This window comes from Dendropsophus ebraccatus, chromosome 9 (assembly GCF_027789765.1).
Source record: "Dendropsophus ebraccatus isolate aDenEbr1 chromosome 9, aDenEbr1.pat, whole genome shotgun sequence".
Lineage (NCBI taxonomy): Eukaryota > Metazoa > Chordata > Amphibia > Anura > Hylidae > Dendropsophus > Dendropsophus ebraccatus.
Genome location: NC_091462.1, coordinates 119,597,020 through 119,616,785, shown reverse-complemented (window position 1 = coordinate 119,616,785; position 19,766 = coordinate 119,597,020). Strand labels below are relative to the sequence as shown.

The following is a 19,766-nucleotide window of genomic DNA, read 5'->3' as shown; positions in this document are numbered from 1 at the left end:
GAAGGTGGAGGAGAACAGACTGAGGATGGAGGAATAACAATAGATGAGGAGAAGATGGACGAGAACAGACTGAGGATGGAGGAATAAGGACAGATGAGGAGAAGCCGAAGGAGAACAGACTGAGGATGGAGGAATGATGACATGAGAAGAAGCCGAAGGAGAACAGCCTGGGGATGGAAGAATGATGATAGATGAGGATAAGGTGGAGGAGAACAGACTGAGGATGGAGGAATGAGGACAGATGAGGGGAAGGTGAAGAAAAACAGACTGAGGATGGAGGAATAAGGACATGAGGAGAAGGTGGAGGAGAACAGACTGGGGATGGAGGAATGAGGACAGATGAGGGGAAGATGAAGGAGAACAGACTGGGGATGGAGGAATAACAATAGATGAGGAGAAGGTGGAAGAGAACAGACTGAGGATGGAGGAATAAGGACAGATGAGGAGAAGCCGAAGGAGAACAGACTGAGGATGGAGGAATGAGCACAGATGAGGGGAAGGTGGAGGAGAACAGACTGAGGATGAATGACAGAAGACAGATGAGGGGAAGGTGGAGGAGAACAGACTGAGGATGGAGGAATAAGGACAGATGAGGAGAAGCCGAAGGAGAACAGACTGAGGATGGAGGAATGAGCACAGATGAGGGGAAGGTGGAGGAGAACAGACTGAGGATGAATGACAGAAGACAGATGAGGGGAAGGTGGAGGAGAACAGACTGAGGATGGAGGAATAAGGACAGATGAGGAGAAGCCGAAGGAGAACAGACTGAGGATGGAGGAATGAGCACAGATGAGGGGAAGGTGGAGGAGAACAGACTGAGGATGAATGACAGAAGACAGATGAGGGGAAGGTGGAGGAGAACAGACTGAGGATGGCGGAATGAGGACAGATGAGGAGAAGCCGAAGGAGAACAGACTGAGGATGAAGGAATGAGGACAGATGAGGGAAAGGTGGAGGAGAACAGACTGAGGATGAATGACAGAAGACAGATGAGGGGAAGGTGGAGGAGAACAGACTGGGGATGGAGGAATGAGGACAGATGAGGAGAAGCCGAAGAAGAACAGACTGAGGATGAAGGAATGAGGACAGATGAGGGAAAGGTGGAGGAGAACAGACTGAGGATGGAGGAATAACAATAGATGAGGAGAAGGTGGAAGAGAACAGACTTGCGATGGAGGAAGTATTGGGGATGCATGAATGAAGACAGAGGAGAAGCTGGAGCAGAACAGACTGAGGTTGGAGCAAGGAATAAAGACAGATGAGGAGAAGGTGGAGGAGAACACAATGGGGAAGCTGGAGGAAGACATATTGGGGGATAGAGGAATAGGGAGGAGAGGAGGAGAAGCTAGAGGAGGACATATTGGGGATGGAGGAATAAGGAGGTGAGGAGTAGAAGGTGGAGGAGGATATATTGGGGATGGAGAAATAAGGAGGTAAGGAGTAGAAGGTGGAGGAGGACATATTGGTGATGGAAGAATAGGGAGGAGAGGAGGAGAAGCTGGAGGAGGACATATTGGGGATGGAGGAATAGGGAGGTGAGGAGGAGAAGCTGGAGGAGGACATATTGGGGATGGAGGAATAGGGAGGAGAGGAGGAGAAACTGGAGGAGGACATATTGGGGATGGAGGAATAGGGAGGTGAGGAGGACAAGCTGGAGGAGGACATATTGGGGATGGAGGAATAGGGAGGTGAGGAGGACAAGCTGGAGGAGGACATATAGGTGATGGAAGAATAGGGTGGAGAGGAGGAGAAGCTGGAGGGGGACATATTGGGGATGGAGGAATAGGGAGGTGAGGAGGACAAGCTGGAGGAGGACATATTGGGGATGGAGGAATAGGGAGGTGAGGAGGACAAGCTGGAGGAGGACATATTGGGGATGGAGGAATAGGGAGGTGAGGAGGACAAGCTGGAGGAGGACATATTGGGGATGGAGGAATAGGGAGGTGAGGAGGAGAAGGTGGAGGAGGATATATTGGTGATGGAAGAATAGGGAAGAGAGGAGGAGAAGCTGGAGGAGGACATATAGGTGATGGAAGAATAGGGAGGTGAGGAGGAGGAGCTGGAGGAGGACATATTGGGGATGAAGGAATAGGGGGGTGAGGAGGAGAAGCTGGAGGAGGACATATTGGGGATGGAGGAATAGGGTGGAGAGGAGGAGAAGCTGGAGGAGGACATATTGGGGATGGAGGAATAGGGAGGTGAGGAGGAGAAGCTGGAGGAGGACATATAGGTGATGGAAGAATAGGGAGGAGAGGAGGAGAAGCTGGAGGAGGACATATTGGGGATGGAGGAATAGGGACGTGAGGAGGAGAAGCTTGAGGAGGACATATTGGGGATGGAGGAATAAGGAGGTGAGGAGGAGAAGCTGGAGGAGGACATATTGGTGATGGAGGAATAGGGTGGAGAGGAGGAGAAGCTGGAGGAGGACATATTGGGGATGGAGGAATAGGGAGGTGAGGAGGAGAAGCTGGAGGAGGACATATTGGGATGGAGGAATAGGGAGGAGAGGAGGAGAAGCTGGAGGAGGACATATTGGGGATGGAGGAATAGGGAGGTGAGGAGGAGAAGCTGGAGGAGGACATATTGGGGATGGAGGAATAGGGAGGTGAGGAGGAGAAGCTGGAGGAGGACATATTGGGGATGGAGGAATAGGGAGGTGAGGAGGAGAAGCTGGAGGAGGACATATTGGTGATGGAGGAATAGGGTGGAGAGGAGGAGAAGCTGGAGGAGGACATATTGGTGATGGAGGAATAGGGAGGTGAGGAGGAGAAGCTGGAGGAGGACATATTGGTGATGGAGGAATAGGGAGGTGAGGAGGAGAAGCTGGAGGAGGACATATTGGGGATGGAGGAATAGGGAGGTGAGGAGGAGAAGGTGGAGGAGGACATATTGGGGATGGAGGAATAGGGAGGTGAGGAGGAGAAGCTGGAGGAGGACATATTGGGGATGGAGGAATAGGGTGGAGAGGAGGAGAAGCTGGAGGAGGACATATTGGGGATGGAGGAATAGGGAGGTGAGGAGGAGAAGGTGGAGGAGGACATATTGGGGATGGAGGAATAGGGTGGAGAGGAGGACAAGCTGGAGAAGGACATATTGGTGATGGAGGAATAGGGAGGAGAGGAGGAGAAGCTGGAGGAGGACATATTGGTGATGGAGGAATAGGGAGGTGAGGAGGAGAAGCTGGAGGAGGACATATTGGGGATTGAGGAATAGGGAGGTGAGGAGGAGAAGCTGGAGGAGGACATATTGGGGATGGAGGAATAGGGAGGAGAGGAGGAGAAGCTGGAGGAGGACATATTGGTGATGGAGGAATAGGGAGGTGAGGAGGAGAAGCTGGAGGAGGACATATTGGGGATGGAGGAATAGGGAGGTGAGGAGGAGAAGCTGGAGGAGGACATATTGGGGATGGAGGAATAGGGAGGAGAGGAGGAGAAGCTGGAGGAGGACATATAGGTGATGGAAGAATAGGGAGGAGAGGAGGAGAAGCTGGAGGAGGACATATTGGGGATGGAGGAATAGGGAGGTGAGGAGGAGAAGCTGGAGGAGGACATATTGGGGATGGAGGAATAAGGAGGTGAGGAGGAGAAGCTGGAGGAGGACATATTGGTGATGGAGGAATAGGGTGGAGAGGAGGAGAAGCTGGAGGAGGACATATTGGTGATGGAGGAATAGGGAGGAGAGGAGGAGAAGCTGGAGGAGGACATATTGGGGATGGAGGAATAAGGAGGTGAGGAGGACAAGCTGGAGGAGGACATATTGGGGATGGAGGAATAGGGTGGAGAGGAGGAGAAGCTGGAGGAGGACATATTGGTGATGGAGGAATAGGGTGGAGAGGAGGAGAAGCTGGAGGAGGACATATTGGGGATGGAGGAATAGGGAGGTGAGGAGGAGAAGCTGGAGGAGGACATATTGGGGATGGAGGAATAGGGAGGAGAGGAGGAGAAGCTGGAGGAGGACATATTGGGGATGGAGGAATAGGGAGGTGAGGAGGAGAAGCTGGAGGAGGACATATTGGGGATGGAGGAATAGGGAGGTGAGGAGGACAAGCTGGAGGAGGACATATTGGGGATGGAGGAATAGGGAGGTGAGGAGGAGAAGGTGGAGGAGGATATATTGGTGATGGAAGAATAGGGAAGAGAGGAGGAGAAGCTGGAGGAGGACATATAGGTGATGGAAGAATAGGGAGGTGAGGAGGAGGAGCTGGAGGAGGACATATTGGGGATGGAGGAATAGGGAGGTGAGGAGGAGAAGCTGGAGGAGGACATATTGGGGATGGAGGAATAGGGTGGAGAGGAGGAGAAGCTGGAGGAGGACATATTGGGGATGGAGGAATAGGGAGGTGAGGAGGAGAAGCTGGAGGAGGACATATAGGTGATGGAAGAATAGGGAGGAGAGGAGGAGAAGCTGGAGGAGGACATATTGGGGATGGAGGAATAGGGACGTGAGGAGGAGAAGCTTGAGGAGGACATATTGGGGATGGAGGAATAAGGAGGTGAGGAGGAGAAGCTGGAGGAGGACATATTGGTGATGGAGGAATAGGGTGGAGAGGAGGAGAAGCTGGAGGAGGACATATTGGGGATGGAGGAATAGGGAGGTGAGGAGGAGAAGCTGGAGGAGGACATATTGGGGATGGAGGAATAGGGAGGAGAGGAGGAGAAGCTGGAGGAGGACATATTGGGGTTGGAGGAATAGGGAGGTGAGGAGGAGAAGCTGGAGGAGGACATATTGGGGATGGAGGAATAGGGAGGTGAGGAGGAGAAGCTGGAGGAGGACATATTGGGGATGGAGGAATAGGGAGGTGAGGAGGAGAAGCTGGAGGAGGACATATTGGTGATGGAGGAATAGGGTGGAGAGGAGGAGAAGCTGGAGGAGGACATATTGGTGATGGAGGAATAGGGAGGTGAGGAGGAGAAGCTGGAGGAGGACATATTGGTGATGGAGGAATAGGGAGGTGAGGAGGAGAAGCTGGAGGAGGACATATTGGGGATGGAGGAATAGGGAGGTGAGGAGGAGAAGGTGGAGGAGGACATATTGGGGATGGAGGAATAGGGAGGTGAGGAGGAGAAGCTGGAGGAGGACATATTGGGGATGGAGGAATAGGGTGGAGAGGAGGAGAAGCTGGAGGAGGACATATTGGGGATGGAGGAATAGGGAGGTGAGGAGGAGAAGGTGGAGGAGGACATATTGGGGATGGAGGAATAGGGTGGAGAGGAGGACAAGCTGGAGAAGGACATATTGGTGATGGAGGAATAGGGAGGAGAGGAGGAGAAGCTGGAGGAGGACATATTGGTGATGGAGGAATAGGGAGGTGAGGAGGAGAAGCTGGAGGAGGACATATTGGGGATTGAGGAATAGGGAGGTGAGGAGGAGAAGCTGGAGGAGGACATATTGGGGATGGAGGAATAGGGAGGAGAGGAGGAGAAGCTGGAGGAGGACATATTGGTGATGGAGGAATAGGGAGGTGAGGAGGAGAAGCTGGAGGAGGACATATTGGGGATGGAGGAATAGGGAGGTGAGGAGGAGAAGCTGGAGGAGGACATATTGGGGATGGAGGAATAGGGAGGAGAGGAGGAGAAGCTGGAGGAGGACATATAGGTGATGGAAGAATAGGGAGGAGAGGAGGAGAAGCTGGAGGAGGACATATTGGGGATGGAGGAATAGGGAGGTGAGGAGGAGAAGCTGGAGGAGGACATATTGGGGATGGAGGAATAAGGAGGTGAGGAGGAGAAGCTGGAGGAGGACATATTGGTGATGGAGGAATAGGGTGGAGAGGAGGAGAAGCTGGAGGAGGACATATTGGTGATGGAGGAATAGGGAGGAGAGGAGGAGAAGCTGGAGGAGGACATATTGGGGATGGAGGAATAGGGAGGTGAGGAGGACAAGGCTGGAGGAGGACATATTGGGGATGGAGGAATAGGGTGGAGAGGAGGAGAAGCTGGAGGAGGACATATTGGTTGATGGAGGAATAGGTGGAGAGGAGGAGAAAGCTGGAGGAGGACATATTGGGGATGGAGGAATAGGGAGGTGAGGAGGAGAAGCTGGAGGAGGACATATTGGGGATGGAGGAATAGGGAGGAGAGGAGGAGAAGCTGGAGGAGGACATATTGGGGATGGAGGAATAGGGAGGTGAGGAGGAGAAGCTGGAGGAGGACATATTGGGGATGGAGGAATAGGGAGGTGAGGAGGAGAAGCTGGAGGAGGACATATTGGTGATGGAGGAATAGGGAGGTGAGGAGGAGAAGCTGGAGGAGGATATATTGGTGATGGAAGAATAGGGAAGAGAGGAGGAGAAGCTGGAGGAGGACATATTGGTGATGGAGGAATAGGGTGGAGAGGAGGAGAAGCTGGAGGAGGACATATTGGTGATGGAGGAATAGGGAGGTGAGGAGGAGAAGCTGGAGGAGGACATATTGGTGATGGAGGAATAGAGAGGTGAGGAGGAGAAGCTGGAGGAGGACATATTGGGGATGGAGGAATAGGGAGGTGAGGAGGAGAAGGTGGAGGAGGACATATTGGGGATGGAGGAATAGGGAGGAGAGGAGGAGAAGCTGGAGGAGGACATATTGGTGATGGAGGAATAGGGAGGTGAGGAGGAGAAGCTGGAGGAGGACATATTGGGGATGGAGGAATAAGGAGGTGAGGAGGAGAAGCTGGAGGAGGACATATTGGGGATGGAGGAATAGGGTGGAGAGGAGGAGAAGCTGGAGGAGGACATATTGGGGATGGAGGAATAGGGAGGTGAGGAGGAGAAGGTGGAGGAGGACATATTGGGGATGGAGGAAAAGGGTGGAGAGGAGGACAAGCTGGAGGAGGACATATTGGTGATGGAGGAATAGGGAGGAGAGGAGGAGAAGCTGGAGGAGGACATATAGGTGATGGAGGAATAGGGAGGTGAGGAGGAGAAGCTGGAGGAGGACATATTGGGGATGGAGGAATAGGGAGGTGAGGAGGAGAAGCTGGAGGAGGACATATTGGGGATGGAGGAATAGGGAGGTGAGGAGGAGAAGCTGGAGGAGGACATATTGGGGATGGAGGAATAGGGAGGTGAGGAGGAGAAGGTGGAGGAGGACATATTGGGGATGGAGGAATAGGGTGGAGAGGAGGAGAAGCTGGAGGAGGACATATTGGGGATGGAGGAATAGGGAGGAGAGGAGGAGAAGCTGGAGGAGGACATATTGGGGATGGAGGAATAGGGAGGTGAGGAGGAGAAGCTGGAGGAGGACATATTGGGGATGGAGGAATAGGGTGGAGAGGAGGAGAAGCTGGAGGAGGACATATTGGGGATGGAGGAATAGGGAGGTGAGGAGGAGAAGCTGGAGGAGGACATATTGGTGATGGAGGAATAGGGTGGAGAGGAGGAGAAGCTGGAGGAGGACATATTGGGGATGGAGGAATAGGGAGGTGAGGAGGAGAAGCTGGAGGAGGACATATTGGTGATGGAGGAATAGGGAGGTGAGGAGGAGAAGCTGGAGGAGGACATATTGGGGATGGAGGAATAAGGAGGTGAGGAGGAGAAGGTGGAGGAGGACATATTGGGGATGGAGGAATAGGGAGGTGAGGCGGAGAAGGTGGAGGAGGACATATTGGGGATGGAAGAATAGGGAAGAGAGGAGGAGAAGCTGGAGGAGGACATATTGGGGATGGAGGAATAGGGTGGAGAGGAGGAGAAGCTGGAGGAGGACATATACGTGATGGAGGAATAGGGAGGTGAGGAGGAGAAGCTGGAGGAGGACATATTGGTGATGGAGGAATAGGGTGGAGAGGAGGAGAAGCTGGAGGAGGACATATTGGGGATGGAGAAATAGGGAGGAGAGGAGGAGAAGCTGGAGGAGGACATATTGGGGATGGAGGAATAGGGAGGTGAGGAGGAGAAGCTGGAGGAGGACATATTGGGGATGGAGGAATAGGGTGGAGAGGAGGAGAAGCTGGAGGAGGACATATTGGGGATGGAGGAATAGGGAGGTGAGGAGGAGAAGCTGGAGGAGGACATATTGGTGATGGAGGAATAGGGTGGAGAGGAGGAGAAGCTGGAGGAGGACATATTGGTGATGGAGGAATAAGGAGGTGAGGAGGAGAAGGTGGAGGAGGACATATTGGGGATGGAGGAATAGGGAGGTGAGGCGGAGAAGGTGGAGGAGGACATATTGGGGATGGAAGAATAGGGAAGAGAGGAGGAGAAGCTGGAGGAGGACATATTGGGGATGGAGGAATAGGGTGGAAAGGAGGAGAAGCTGGAGGAGGACATATTGGTGATGGAGGAATAGGGAGGTGAGGAGGAGAAGCTGGAGGAGGACATATTGGGGATGGAGGAATAGGGAGGTGAGGAGGAGAAGGTGGAGGAGGACATATTGGGGATGGAGGAATAGGGTGGAGAGGAGGAGAAGCTGGAGGAGGACATATTGGGGATGGAGGAATAGGGAGGAGAGGAGGAGAAGCTGGAGGAGGACATATTGGGGATGGAGGAATAGGGAGGTGAGGAGAAGCTGGAGGAGGACATATTGGGGATGGAGGAATAGGGAGGTGAGGAGAAGCTGGAGGAGGACATATTGGGGATGGAGGAATAGGGTGGAGAGGATGCATCATTTTCCTTTCACCTTCAATAGTAAATATTTTGTCTTCAAGGATCTTAGGTAAACCTTTGAGTGCAGAGAAATTTGTAACCTTGAAGATGTGATCGTCTGGTTCTGGCGAGGCGATTGACTTCAGCTCATTGTGGGCGTGAGGACGGGAGAAGACGTCGCCCACCTGGAAGCCAATGTAAGTCAATGAGAGGGCACGTCTGGATAGAATGCCCCATGGAGTGTGTAAGCTCACAACTTACTCCGATAGCGAAGCGCCGCACCCCAACCTCATTGGCCTCTCGGGTGGAGACTGCTGATGGCGTGTTATCCATGCGCGACTCTCCATCCGTTATCACTATCAGGAGCTTCTCCACATTATCACGAGCCCCATTGTGTGGACTGAAGAGTTCTCTACTGCCAATAGTCAGAGGTGGGAGAGATTGAAACAGCAGATCCCTTGTGTTCCAGGGGGTATCACACAGGATAGGATTGGATACAGTAACTCAGCAGACAGGATCACAGGGGATTAGATATGGCAACTCAGCATACAGTATTGCATGATGGGATTAGATACATTAAAGGGAATGTTTACAAAAAATTTTCTTATTTCAAATCAAATGGTGCCAGAGATTTGTCATTTGCGTCTTTAAAAAAATCTCCAGTCTTCCACTACTTATCAGCTGCTGTATGTCCTGCAGGAAGTGGTGTATTCTCTCCAGTCTGACACAGTGCTCTCTGCTGCCACCTCTGTCCATGTCAGGAACTGTCCAGAGCAGCAGCAAATCCCTATAGAAAACCTCTCCTGCTCTCCAGACTGGAAAGAATACCACTTCCTGCAGGAAATACAGCAGCTGAGAAGTACTGGAAGACTGGAGAGAATACACCATTTCCTGCAGGACATACAGCAGCTGAGAAGTACTGGAAGACTAAAGATTTTTTTAATAGAGGAATATTACAAATCTCTGGCACTTTCTGGCACCAGTTGATTTGAAAGAAAAAGATTCTACACAGGATTAGATGCAATAACTCCGCATACAATATTGGATGAAAGGATTAGATACAGTATCACCCATGAGAAGCTTAGATACAGCAGCTCATTGGCCAGTGACTCTACCAGACCCAGTCCTCCATGTGGAAGCACCAATAGAGATGAAGGCCCAGCACTTACATGGCCTGCAGGATGGCGGTGCAGGTCCGCGTGGACCCTCCCAGCTGCTGGGTGACGCCTCCGGTCAGTAATGTCGCGTCTCTTATCTTGGAAAAGTTCATAAAATTAAAATGTGTTTCGTATTTACTGGAATATTGCATCAGGGCAAACTGGGGAAAGAAGAAGGGAAGAAGGAGGTCACCATAATGAGGGGAGCAGTGTGCGTCTCCAGGAGGAGGAGGATGAAGGTGAGGATGATGTGGATGGTGAGGAAGATGAAGGGGAGGATAATGTGGATGATGAGGGTGAGGAAGATGAAGGGGAGGATAATGTGGATGATGAGGAAGATGAAGGGGAGGATAATGTGGATGATGAGGGTGAGGAAGATGAAGGGGAGGATAATGTGGATGATGAGGAAGATGAAGGTGAGGATAATGTGGATGTGAGGGTGAGGAAGATGAAGGGGAGGATAATGTGGATGATGAGGGTGAGGAAGATGAAGGGGAGGATAATGTGGATGTGAGGGTGAGGAAGATGAAGGGGAGGATAATGTGGATGTGAGGGTGAGGAAGATGAAGGTGAGGATGATCAATATTAGGACGATGAAGGTAAGGATGATGAGGGTGATGAGGGTGAGGGGGATGAGGGGGATTAGGGTGATGAGGGTGAGGGTGATAAGGACGAGGGTGAGGGCGATAAGGGTGAGGGTGATGAGGGTGAGAGCGATGAGGGTGAGGGAGATGATGATTAGGCTGAAGATCATAAGGCTGATGAAGATAAGGATGATGAAGATGAGGGTGAGGATGATGAAGGTGACGATGATGAAGGTGAGGATGATGAAGGTGAGGGTGGTGAGGGTGAGGATGATGAGGATGAGGACGATGAGCTTGATAAAGGTGAGGATGAAGAAGATAAGGATGATGAAGGTGAGAATGATGAAGGTGAGGGTGGTGAGGGTGAGGATGATGAAGGTGAGAATGATGAAGGTGAGGGTGATGAGGGTGAGGATGATGAAGGTGAGGATGATGAGGGTGAGGACGATGAGCTTGATAAAGGTGAGGATGAAGAAGATAAGGATGATGAAGGTGAGAATGATGAAGGTGAGGGTGATGAGGGTGAGGATGATGAGGGTGAGGATGATGGGGGTGAGGACGATGAGCTTGATAAAGGTGAGGATGAAGAAGATAAGGATGATGAAGGTGAGAATGATGAAGAAGCGCTCCCTGCTACCATTCTCCTGAGTATACGGTATATCTGCTGTGTGTGGAGCGGTGGGAGACCCCATGGACAGAGCTGCTGCTCACCTGAGCGTCACTGCTGCTGAAATCCCTCATAACTGCGGCCACAAAGTCCAACATGGTCCGGAAGTCGTGGGAGGCGATGCTGCTGGAGCCGTCAATGAGGAAGGCAATGTCCAGGCCCCGCAGGGAGCACTCTGCTGAGACATGGCGGACAGGTGAGGAGAAGCACGGCCCCCACACCAGGGAGAGGAGCCAGAATAAGGTGAACAACCTCCGTGCTGATCCTTACTGCCATAGCTGGATTACTTAGAGGGGAGTTCCATCTAGTTTCTGGTTCTGTGTGGACAGCGGTGTCTGCTCTGTGAGTCTGTACCAGGGGTTCCCTATGTTTCTCCACCTCTATGCTTCTCCTCCCTGTTCCCTATGTTCCCTATGCTTTGCTTCCCTATGTCCTAGAACCTTCTTGTTACTGTGAAGGATAGGTAGTCCGGAGTTTTCATAGGGACAGTGCGGGGACAGTGAGGGTAGGGTGTCTGGTGTCACCATCCCCTTATTCCTATACTGATCCATGCCGGGACATGGACATTCCTCTTCATAGCGTCTGCTGGTCATGATATTCATCCTTTCTACTGTAAGTCCTGGGGGTATCAGAGTACTGGGAACCACAATTAGGACTGGAAAGATGAATAGTATAGCTGAAGGTCTGCCATCTTGTGACCAGCTGGCTTTCATATAGAAACAAGAAGGATGGGAGATACCTGGGAGTGATGGGGGCAGAACGCTCAACACCCGCAGCTGCTCATCCAGAAAGTAACAGCGGCCGTTCACATACATGTTCTGTCCACAGGTTCTCTGCAGGGTTGGTCCGCAAGCCTCATAGAGAAGAATAGAAGAAGAGATATAATGTAGGAGCAACATAGGACTAAGGGTAAAGAACACAGGATAAGGAGCCTAGAACATAGGACTAAGGGTAAAGAACACAGAATATGGAGCCTAGAACATAGGACTAAGGGTAAAGAACACAGGATAAGGAGCCTAGAACATAGGACTAAGGGTGACGAACACAGAATACAGGATAAGAACATAGGACTAAGGGTAACGAACATAGAACACAGGATAAGGAGCCTAGAACATAGGACTAAGGGTAAAGAACACAGGATAAGGAGCCTAGAACATAGGACTAAGGGTAAAGAACACAGAACACAGGATAAGGAGCTTAGAACATAGGACTAAGGGTAAAGAACACAGAACACAAGATAAGGAGCCTAGAACATAGAACACAGGATACAGAGCCAAGAACATAGAACACAGGATACAGAGCCAAGAACATAGAACACAAGATAAGGAGCCAAGAACATAGAACACAAGATAAGGAGCCAAGAACATAGAACACAGGATACAGAGCCAAGAACATAGAACACAGGATACAGAGCCAAGAACATAAATCACAAGATAAGGAGCCAAGAACATAGAACACAGGATACAGAGCCAAGAACATAGAACACAGGATACAGAGCCTACAACATAGAATACAGGATACAGAGCCAAGAACATAGAACACAGGATACAGAGCAGAGAACACAGGATACAGAGCCAAGAACATAGAACACAGGATACAGAGCCTAGAACATAGAACACAGGATACAGAGCAGAGAACACAGGATACAGAGCCAAGAACATAGAACACAGGATACAGAGCCAAGAACATAGAACACAGGATACAGAGCCAAGAACACAGGATACAGAGCCTAGAACATAGAACACAGGATACAGAGCCAAGAACATAGAACACAGGATACAGAGCCAAGAACATAGAACACAGGATACAGAGCCAAGAACATAGAACACAGGATACAGAGGCAAGAACATAGAACACAGGATACAGAGCCAAGAACATAGAACACAGGATACAGAGCCAAGAACATAGAACACAGGATACAGAGCCAATTGAAAGATCATAAAATGAAGAGAAAACAGAATCTAGAATCAGCTTTGAAGAACCTAGAAGATTGCTGTCACCCACCAGCACCTGCGGCGGCTTCTCCTGGACGGACAGAGACAGCCCCAGAGACATGTGACGGTCATGTGGAGATCCTGCAGGATAACATAGGTGTTATACCATATCCGTCACCGATTGGTGGGTTTGTGTGGAGGATATGATGTCACTTAATGACATCACAGAGATTGTTACCATTGATGGGGATGGGAGAGCAGCTGGTGGTTCGCGGGTCACAGCGATATAACCGGCCAGTTTTATTTGTCGTGTCTGGATATCGGGGAGCACTGACGATCACCCTGTAATGAGACCCCCGAGATGTCATGTGACCTCTGCCCCCTGTAGGCTCACATGGAATAAATGCCGAAGAAGATTCCCACTCACCATTTCCCCAACTGCACAATTTGATGTCCAAAGCTGCGATCGCTGTTCTGGAAGATGATTGGCCGCTCGGTGTCCACAAAGATGGCGGCGGTGGAGGATAAGACTGGAATCAGCGAAAAAGATACCTGAAAGTGTTCACTAGAGAAATGTTCACACCCTGGTCCTCCACTACAGAAGTGTCCATGCCCTGGTCCTCCACTACAGAAGTGTCCACACCCTGGTCCTCCACTACAGAAGTGTCCATGCCCTGGTCCTCCACTAGAGAAGTGTCCATGCCCTGGTCCTCCACTACAGAAGTGTCCATGCCCTGGTCCTCCACTACAGAAGTGTCCATGCCCTGGTCCTCCACTACAGAAGTGTCCACACCCTGGTCCTCCACTACAGAAGTGTCCATGCCCTGGTCCTCCACTACAGAAGTGTCCACACCCTGGTCCTCCACTAGAGAAATGTCCACACCCTGGTCCTCCACTACAGAAGTGTCCATGCCCTGGTCCTCCACTACAGAAGTGTCCATGCCCTGGTCCTCCACTACAGAAGTGTCCATGCCCTGGTCCTCCACTACAGAAGTGTCCATGCCCTGGTCCTCCACTACAGAAGTGTCCATGCCCTGGTCCTCCACTACAGAAGTGTCCATGCCCTGGTCCTCCACTACAGAAGTGTCCATGCCCTGGTCCTCCACTACAGAAGTGTCCACACCCTGGTCCTCCACTACAGAAGTGTCCATGCCCTGGTCCTCCACTAGAGAAATGTTTACACCCTGGTCCTCCACTACAGAAGTGTCCATGCCCTGGTCCTCCACTACAGAAGTGTCCATGCCCTGGTCCTCCACTACAGAAGTGTCCATGCCCTGGTCCTCCACTACAGAAGTGTCCACACCCTGGTCCTCCACTACAGAAGTGTCCATGCCCTGGTCCTCCACTAGAGAAATGTCCACACCCTGGTCCTCCACTACAGAAGTGTCCATGCCCTGGTCCTCCACTACAGAAGTGTCCATGCCCTGGTCCTCCACTAGAGAAATGTCCACACCCTGGTCCTCCACTACAGAAGTGTCTATGCCCTGGTCCTCCACTACAGAAGTGTCCATGCCCTGGTCCTCCACTAGAGAAATGTCCACACCCTGGTCCTCCACTACAGAAGTGTCCATGCCCTGGTCCTCCACTAGAGAAATGTCCACACCCTGGTCCTCCACTACAGAAGTGTCCATGCCCTGGTCCTCCACTAGAGAAATGTCCACTCCCTGGTCCTCCACTATAGAAATGTCCACACCCTGGTCATCCACTAGAGAAATGTCCACACCCTGATAATCCACTAGAGAAATGTCCACACCCTGATAATTTACCAGAGAAATATCCACACCCTGGTCCCCCTATAAAGAAATGTCCACATCCCGATCCTCCACTTGAGAAATTTCTATTTTCGTCCTCCACTAGTGATATGTCCACACCCTGGTCCTCCACTAGAGAAATGTCCACACCCTGGTCCTCCACTAGAGAAATGTCCACACCCTGTCCACCACTAGAGATATGTCCACGCCCTCGTCCTCCACTAGAGAAATGTCCACACCCTGGTCCTCGACTAGAGAAATGTCCACACCCTGGTCCTCGACTAGAGAAATGTCCACACCTTGATCCTCCAGTAGAGAAATGTCCACACCCAGGTCCCCCACTAGAGAAATGTCCACATCCTGGTCATCCACTGGAGGAATGTCCACAACCTAGTCCTCCACTAGAGAATTGTCCACATCCTGGTCCTCCACTAGAGAAATGTCCCCACCCTGATAATCCAATAGAGAAAGGTCCACACCCTGGTCCCTCACTAGAGAAATTTCCACACCCCGATCCTCCACTAGAGAAATGTCTATTCTGGTCCTCCACTAGAGAAATCTCCACACCCTGGTCCTCCACTAGAGAAATGTCAATGCCCTTGTCCCCCACTAGAGAAATGTCCACACCCTGATAATCCACCAGAGATATGTCCACACCCTGATCCCCCACTAGAGAAACGTCTACATCCTGGTCCTCCACTAGAGAAATGTCCACACACTGCTCACCCACTAGGGAAATGTCCACACCCTGGTCCTCCAGTAGAGTAATGTCTACACCCTGGTCCTCCAGTAGCGAAATGTCGACATCCTGGTCATCCACTAGAGAAATGTCCACACCCCGGTCCTCAAGTAGAGAAATGTCTATTCTGGTCCTCCACTAGAGAAATGTCCATGCCCTCGTTCTCCACTAGAGAAATGTCCATGCCCTCGTTCTCCACTAGAGAAATGTCCACACCCTGATATACAATAAAGAAATATCAACTCTCTTGTCCCCCACTAGGGAAATGTCCACACTTCGGTCCTCCACTAGAGAAATGTCCACATCCTCGTCCTCCATTGGAGAAATGTCCACACCCTGATAATCCACTAGATAAATGTTCACACCCTGGTCCTCCACTATAGAAATGTCCACACCCTGGTCCCCCACTAGAGAAATGTCCACACCCTTTTCCCCACTAGAGAAATGTCCACACCCTGGTCCCCCACTAGAGAAATGTCCACACCCTTTTCCCCCACTAAAGAAATGTCCACACTCTGGTCCTTCACTAGAGAAATGTACACACCTTGGTCCTCCACTTGAGAAATGTCCACACCCTGGTCCCCCACTAGAGAAATGTCCACACCCTTTTCCCCACTAGAGAAATGTCCACACCCTGGTCCCCCACTAGAGAAATGTCTATACTCTGGTCCTCCACTTGAGAAATGTCCACACCCTTGTCCTCCACTAGAGAAATGTCTATACTCTGGTCCTCCACTTGAGAAATGTCCACACCCTGATCCTCCAATAGAGAAATGTCCACACCCTGGTCCTCCACTAGAGAAATGTTCACACCCTGGTCCTCCACTAGAGAAATGTTCACACCCTGGTCCTCCACTAGAGAAATGTCCACACCCTTGTCCTCCACTAGAGAAATGTCCACACCCTGATCCTCCAATAGAGAAATGTCCACACCCTGGTCCTCCACTAGAGAAATGTTCACACCCTGGTCCTCCACTAGAGAAATGTCCACACCCTTTTCCCCCACTAGAGAAATGTTCACACCCTGGTCCTCCACTAGAGAAATGTATACACCTTGGTCCCCCACTTGAGAAATGTCCACACCATGGACCTCCACTAGAGATATTTCCACACCCTGGTCCTACAGCGTATTCCTGTCAGGGGGTTCCATGTGTGATCTTTGGCTTTCAGTAGCACAGTTTGCTCTGTAGAGACTGTAACCATGCAGCATATTGTGCTCTGTAGAGACTGTAACCATGCAGCATAGTGTGCTCTGTAGAGACTGTAACCATGCAGCATAGTGTGCTCTGTAGAGACTGTAACCATGCAGGCTGCATGGTTACAGTCTCTACAGAGCACACTATGCTGCATGGTTACAGTCTCTACAGAGCACACTATGCTGCATGGTTACAGTCTCTACAGAGCACACTATGCTGCATGATGCAGCATAGTGTGCTCTGTAGAGACTGTAACCATGCAGCATAGTGTGCTCTGTAGAGACTGTAACCATGCAGCATAGTGTGCTCTGTAGAGACTGTAACCATGCAGCATAGTGTGCTCTGTAGAGACTGTAACCATGCAGCATAGTGTGCTCTGTAGAGACTGTAACCATGCAGCATAGTGTGCTCTGTAGAGACTGTAACCACCAGTGCTTGTTGTGTTCTCTGTGCAGCCGTTACCCCTGAGGTTCTGGGCGCCTGATCTTGTATCCATTTCCTGCCGTCATCTCATTTCCTTACTGTCTCCTGCAGATCCTGACGCCGCGGTCACACTGCCACACTGATACAGAGTCACACCGCCACACTGATACAGAGTCACACCACCACACTGATACAGAGTCACACCGCCACACTGATACAGAGTCACACCACCACACTGATACAGAGTCACACCGCCACACTGATACAGAGTCACACCGCCACACTGATACAGAGTCACACCGCCACACTGATACAGAGTCACACCGCCACACTGATACAGAGAGTCACACCACCACACTGATACAGAGAGTCACACCAACACACTGATACAGAGAGTCACACACCGCCACACTGATACAGAGAGTCACACCACCACACTGATACAGAGTCACACCGCCACACTACTGATACAGAGTCACACCAGCACACTGATACAGAGTCACACCGCCACACTGATACAGAGTCACACCGCCACACTGATACAGAGAGTCACACCAACACACTGATACAGAGAGTCACACACCGCCACACTGATACAGAGAGTCACACCACCACACTGATACAGAGAGTCACACCGCCACACTGATACAGAGTCACACCGCCACACTGATACAGAGTCACACCAGCACACTGATACAGAGAGTCACACCAACACACTGATACAGAGTCACACCACCACACTGATACAGAGAGTCACACCGCCACACTGATACAGAGAGTCACACCGCCACACTGATACAGAGTCACACCGCCACACTGATACAGAGTCACACCGCCACACTGATACAGAGAGTCACACCGCCACACTGATACAGAGAGTCACACCGCCACACTGATACAGAGAGTCACACCAACACACTGATACAGAGAGTCACACCACCACACTGATACAGAGAGTCACACCGCCACACTGATACAGAGAGTCACACCGCCACACTGATACAGAGAGTCACACCGCCACACTGATACAGAGAGTCACACCGCCACACTGATACAGAGAGTCACACCAACACACTGATACAGAGTCACACCGCCACACTGATACAGAGAGTCACACCGCCACACTGATACAGAGAGTCACACCGCCACACTGATACAGAGAGTCACACCGCCACACTGATACAGAGTCACACCGCCACACTGATACAGAGTCACACCACCACACTGATACAGAGAGTCACACCGCCACACTGATACAGAGAGTCACACCGCCACACTGATACAGAGAGTTACACTGCCACACTGATACAGAGAGTCACACCGCCACACTGATACAGAGAGTCACACCGCCACACTGATACAGAGTCACACCACCACACTGATACAGAGTCACACCACCACACTGATACAGAGAGTCACACCGCCACACTGATACAGAGAGTCACACCGTCACACTGATACAGAGTCACAGCGCCACACTGATACAGAGAGTCACACCGCCACACTGATACAGAGTCACACCGCCACACTGATACAGAGTCACACCGTCACACTGATACAGAGTCACAGCGCCACACTGATACAGAGAGTCACACCGCCACACTGATACAGAGAGTCACACCGCCACACTGATACAGAGAGTCACACCGCCACACTGATACAGAGAGTCACACCGCCACACTGATACAGAGAGTCACACCGCCACACTGATACAGAGTCACACCGCCACACTGATACAGAGTCACACCGTCACACTGATACAGAGTCACAGCGCCACACTGATACAGAGAGTCACACCGCCACACTGATACAGAGAGTCACACCGCCACACTAATACAGAGAGTCACACCGCCACACTGATACAGAGTCACAGCGCCACACTGATACAGAGAGTCACACCGCCACGCTGATACAGAGAGTCACACCGCCACACTGATACAGAGAGTCACACCGCCACACTGATACAGAGAGTCACACCGCCACACTGATACAGAGAGTCACACCGCCACACTGATACAGAGAAGAAAAGGAAAAATTGGCAGCACATCTACGACTCTGTTCACACTGCAGGTTGCTCGCTGCTTGTGGCAAAAAAGTACAGACAAAAAACAAGGGCCTACCGTATATACTGCTCCCAGTATACTCTCTTCTTGTGTATTAACCCTTTGTGTAGTAACTCTCGGTGTATTAACCCTTTGTGTAGTTATGCGGTGTATTAACCCTTTGTGTGGTAAATTTTTGTGAATTAACCCTTTGTGTAGTATATCTGTGTATTAACCCTTTGTGTGGTAACTCTTGGTGTATTAACCCTTTGTGTAGTAACTCTCGGTGTATTAACCCTTTGTGTTGTAACTCTTTGTGAATTAACCCTTTGTGTAATATATCTGTGTATTAACCCTTTGTTTAGTTACTCTATCTGTATTAACCCTTTGTGGGGTAACTCTGTGTATTAACCCTTTGTGTAGTAACTCTGTTCATACATAGTATACGCTCCTGATCCTCACAGCTGACCCCTTACAGTACAGAGCAGTTTATGGAGAGATGTGGGGGGCACTTACCCTGGCACAGCAGCACAGTGTGGAGCAGTGGTCTCCCCATGCCTGGTGGTCTTCAGGGGGTGATCAGAGGACTATCCGTGCAGTTCTGGTTTACAGCTTGTTGCTGATGTGTGAATGTTCTGCAGAACTGAGAGTCTCTGTGCAGACAGCAATGTGACACCCCCGCCCCTGACTCTAGGAGGAGCAGGGGGGCAGTG

The 19,766-nt window shown here is 50.9% G+C and overlaps 1 protein-coding gene across 4 annotated transcripts in view; it reads right to left on the bottom strand.

Annotated features, from left to right (window-relative positions):
• The window catches only part of LOC138801675 (integrin alpha-M-like), an 84,351-nt gene extending 64,659 nt beyond the window's left edge, over nt 1-19,692 (bottom strand). For 3 of the 4 annotated variants that reach the window (XM_069984732.1, XM_069984735.1, XM_069984736.1), the window contains exons 1-9: nt 19,570-19,692; nt 13,330-13,432; nt 13,141-13,244; nt 12,973-13,043; nt 11,708-11,822; nt 11,013-11,143; nt 9,730-9,878; nt 8,822-8,975; nt 8,595-8,745 (exon numbers count right to left, since the gene is read on the bottom strand). In XM_069984732.1, coding sequence (XP_069840833.1) covers nt 8,595-8,745; nt 8,822-8,975; nt 9,730-9,878; nt 11,013-11,143; nt 11,708-11,822; nt 12,973-13,043; nt 13,141-13,244; nt 13,330-13,432; nt 19,570-19,609 — 1,018 coding nt within the window. In that variant the 5' untranslated portion in view covers nt 19,610-19,692. The remainder of the gene's footprint in view (nt 1-8,594; nt 8,746-8,821; nt 8,976-9,729; nt 9,879-11,012; nt 11,144-11,707; nt 11,823-12,972; nt 13,044-13,140; nt 13,245-13,329; nt 13,433-19,569) is intronic. The other variant, XM_069984733.1, reaches the window with a different exon arrangement.
• Nucleotides 19,693-19,766: the final 74 nt, after the last annotated feature.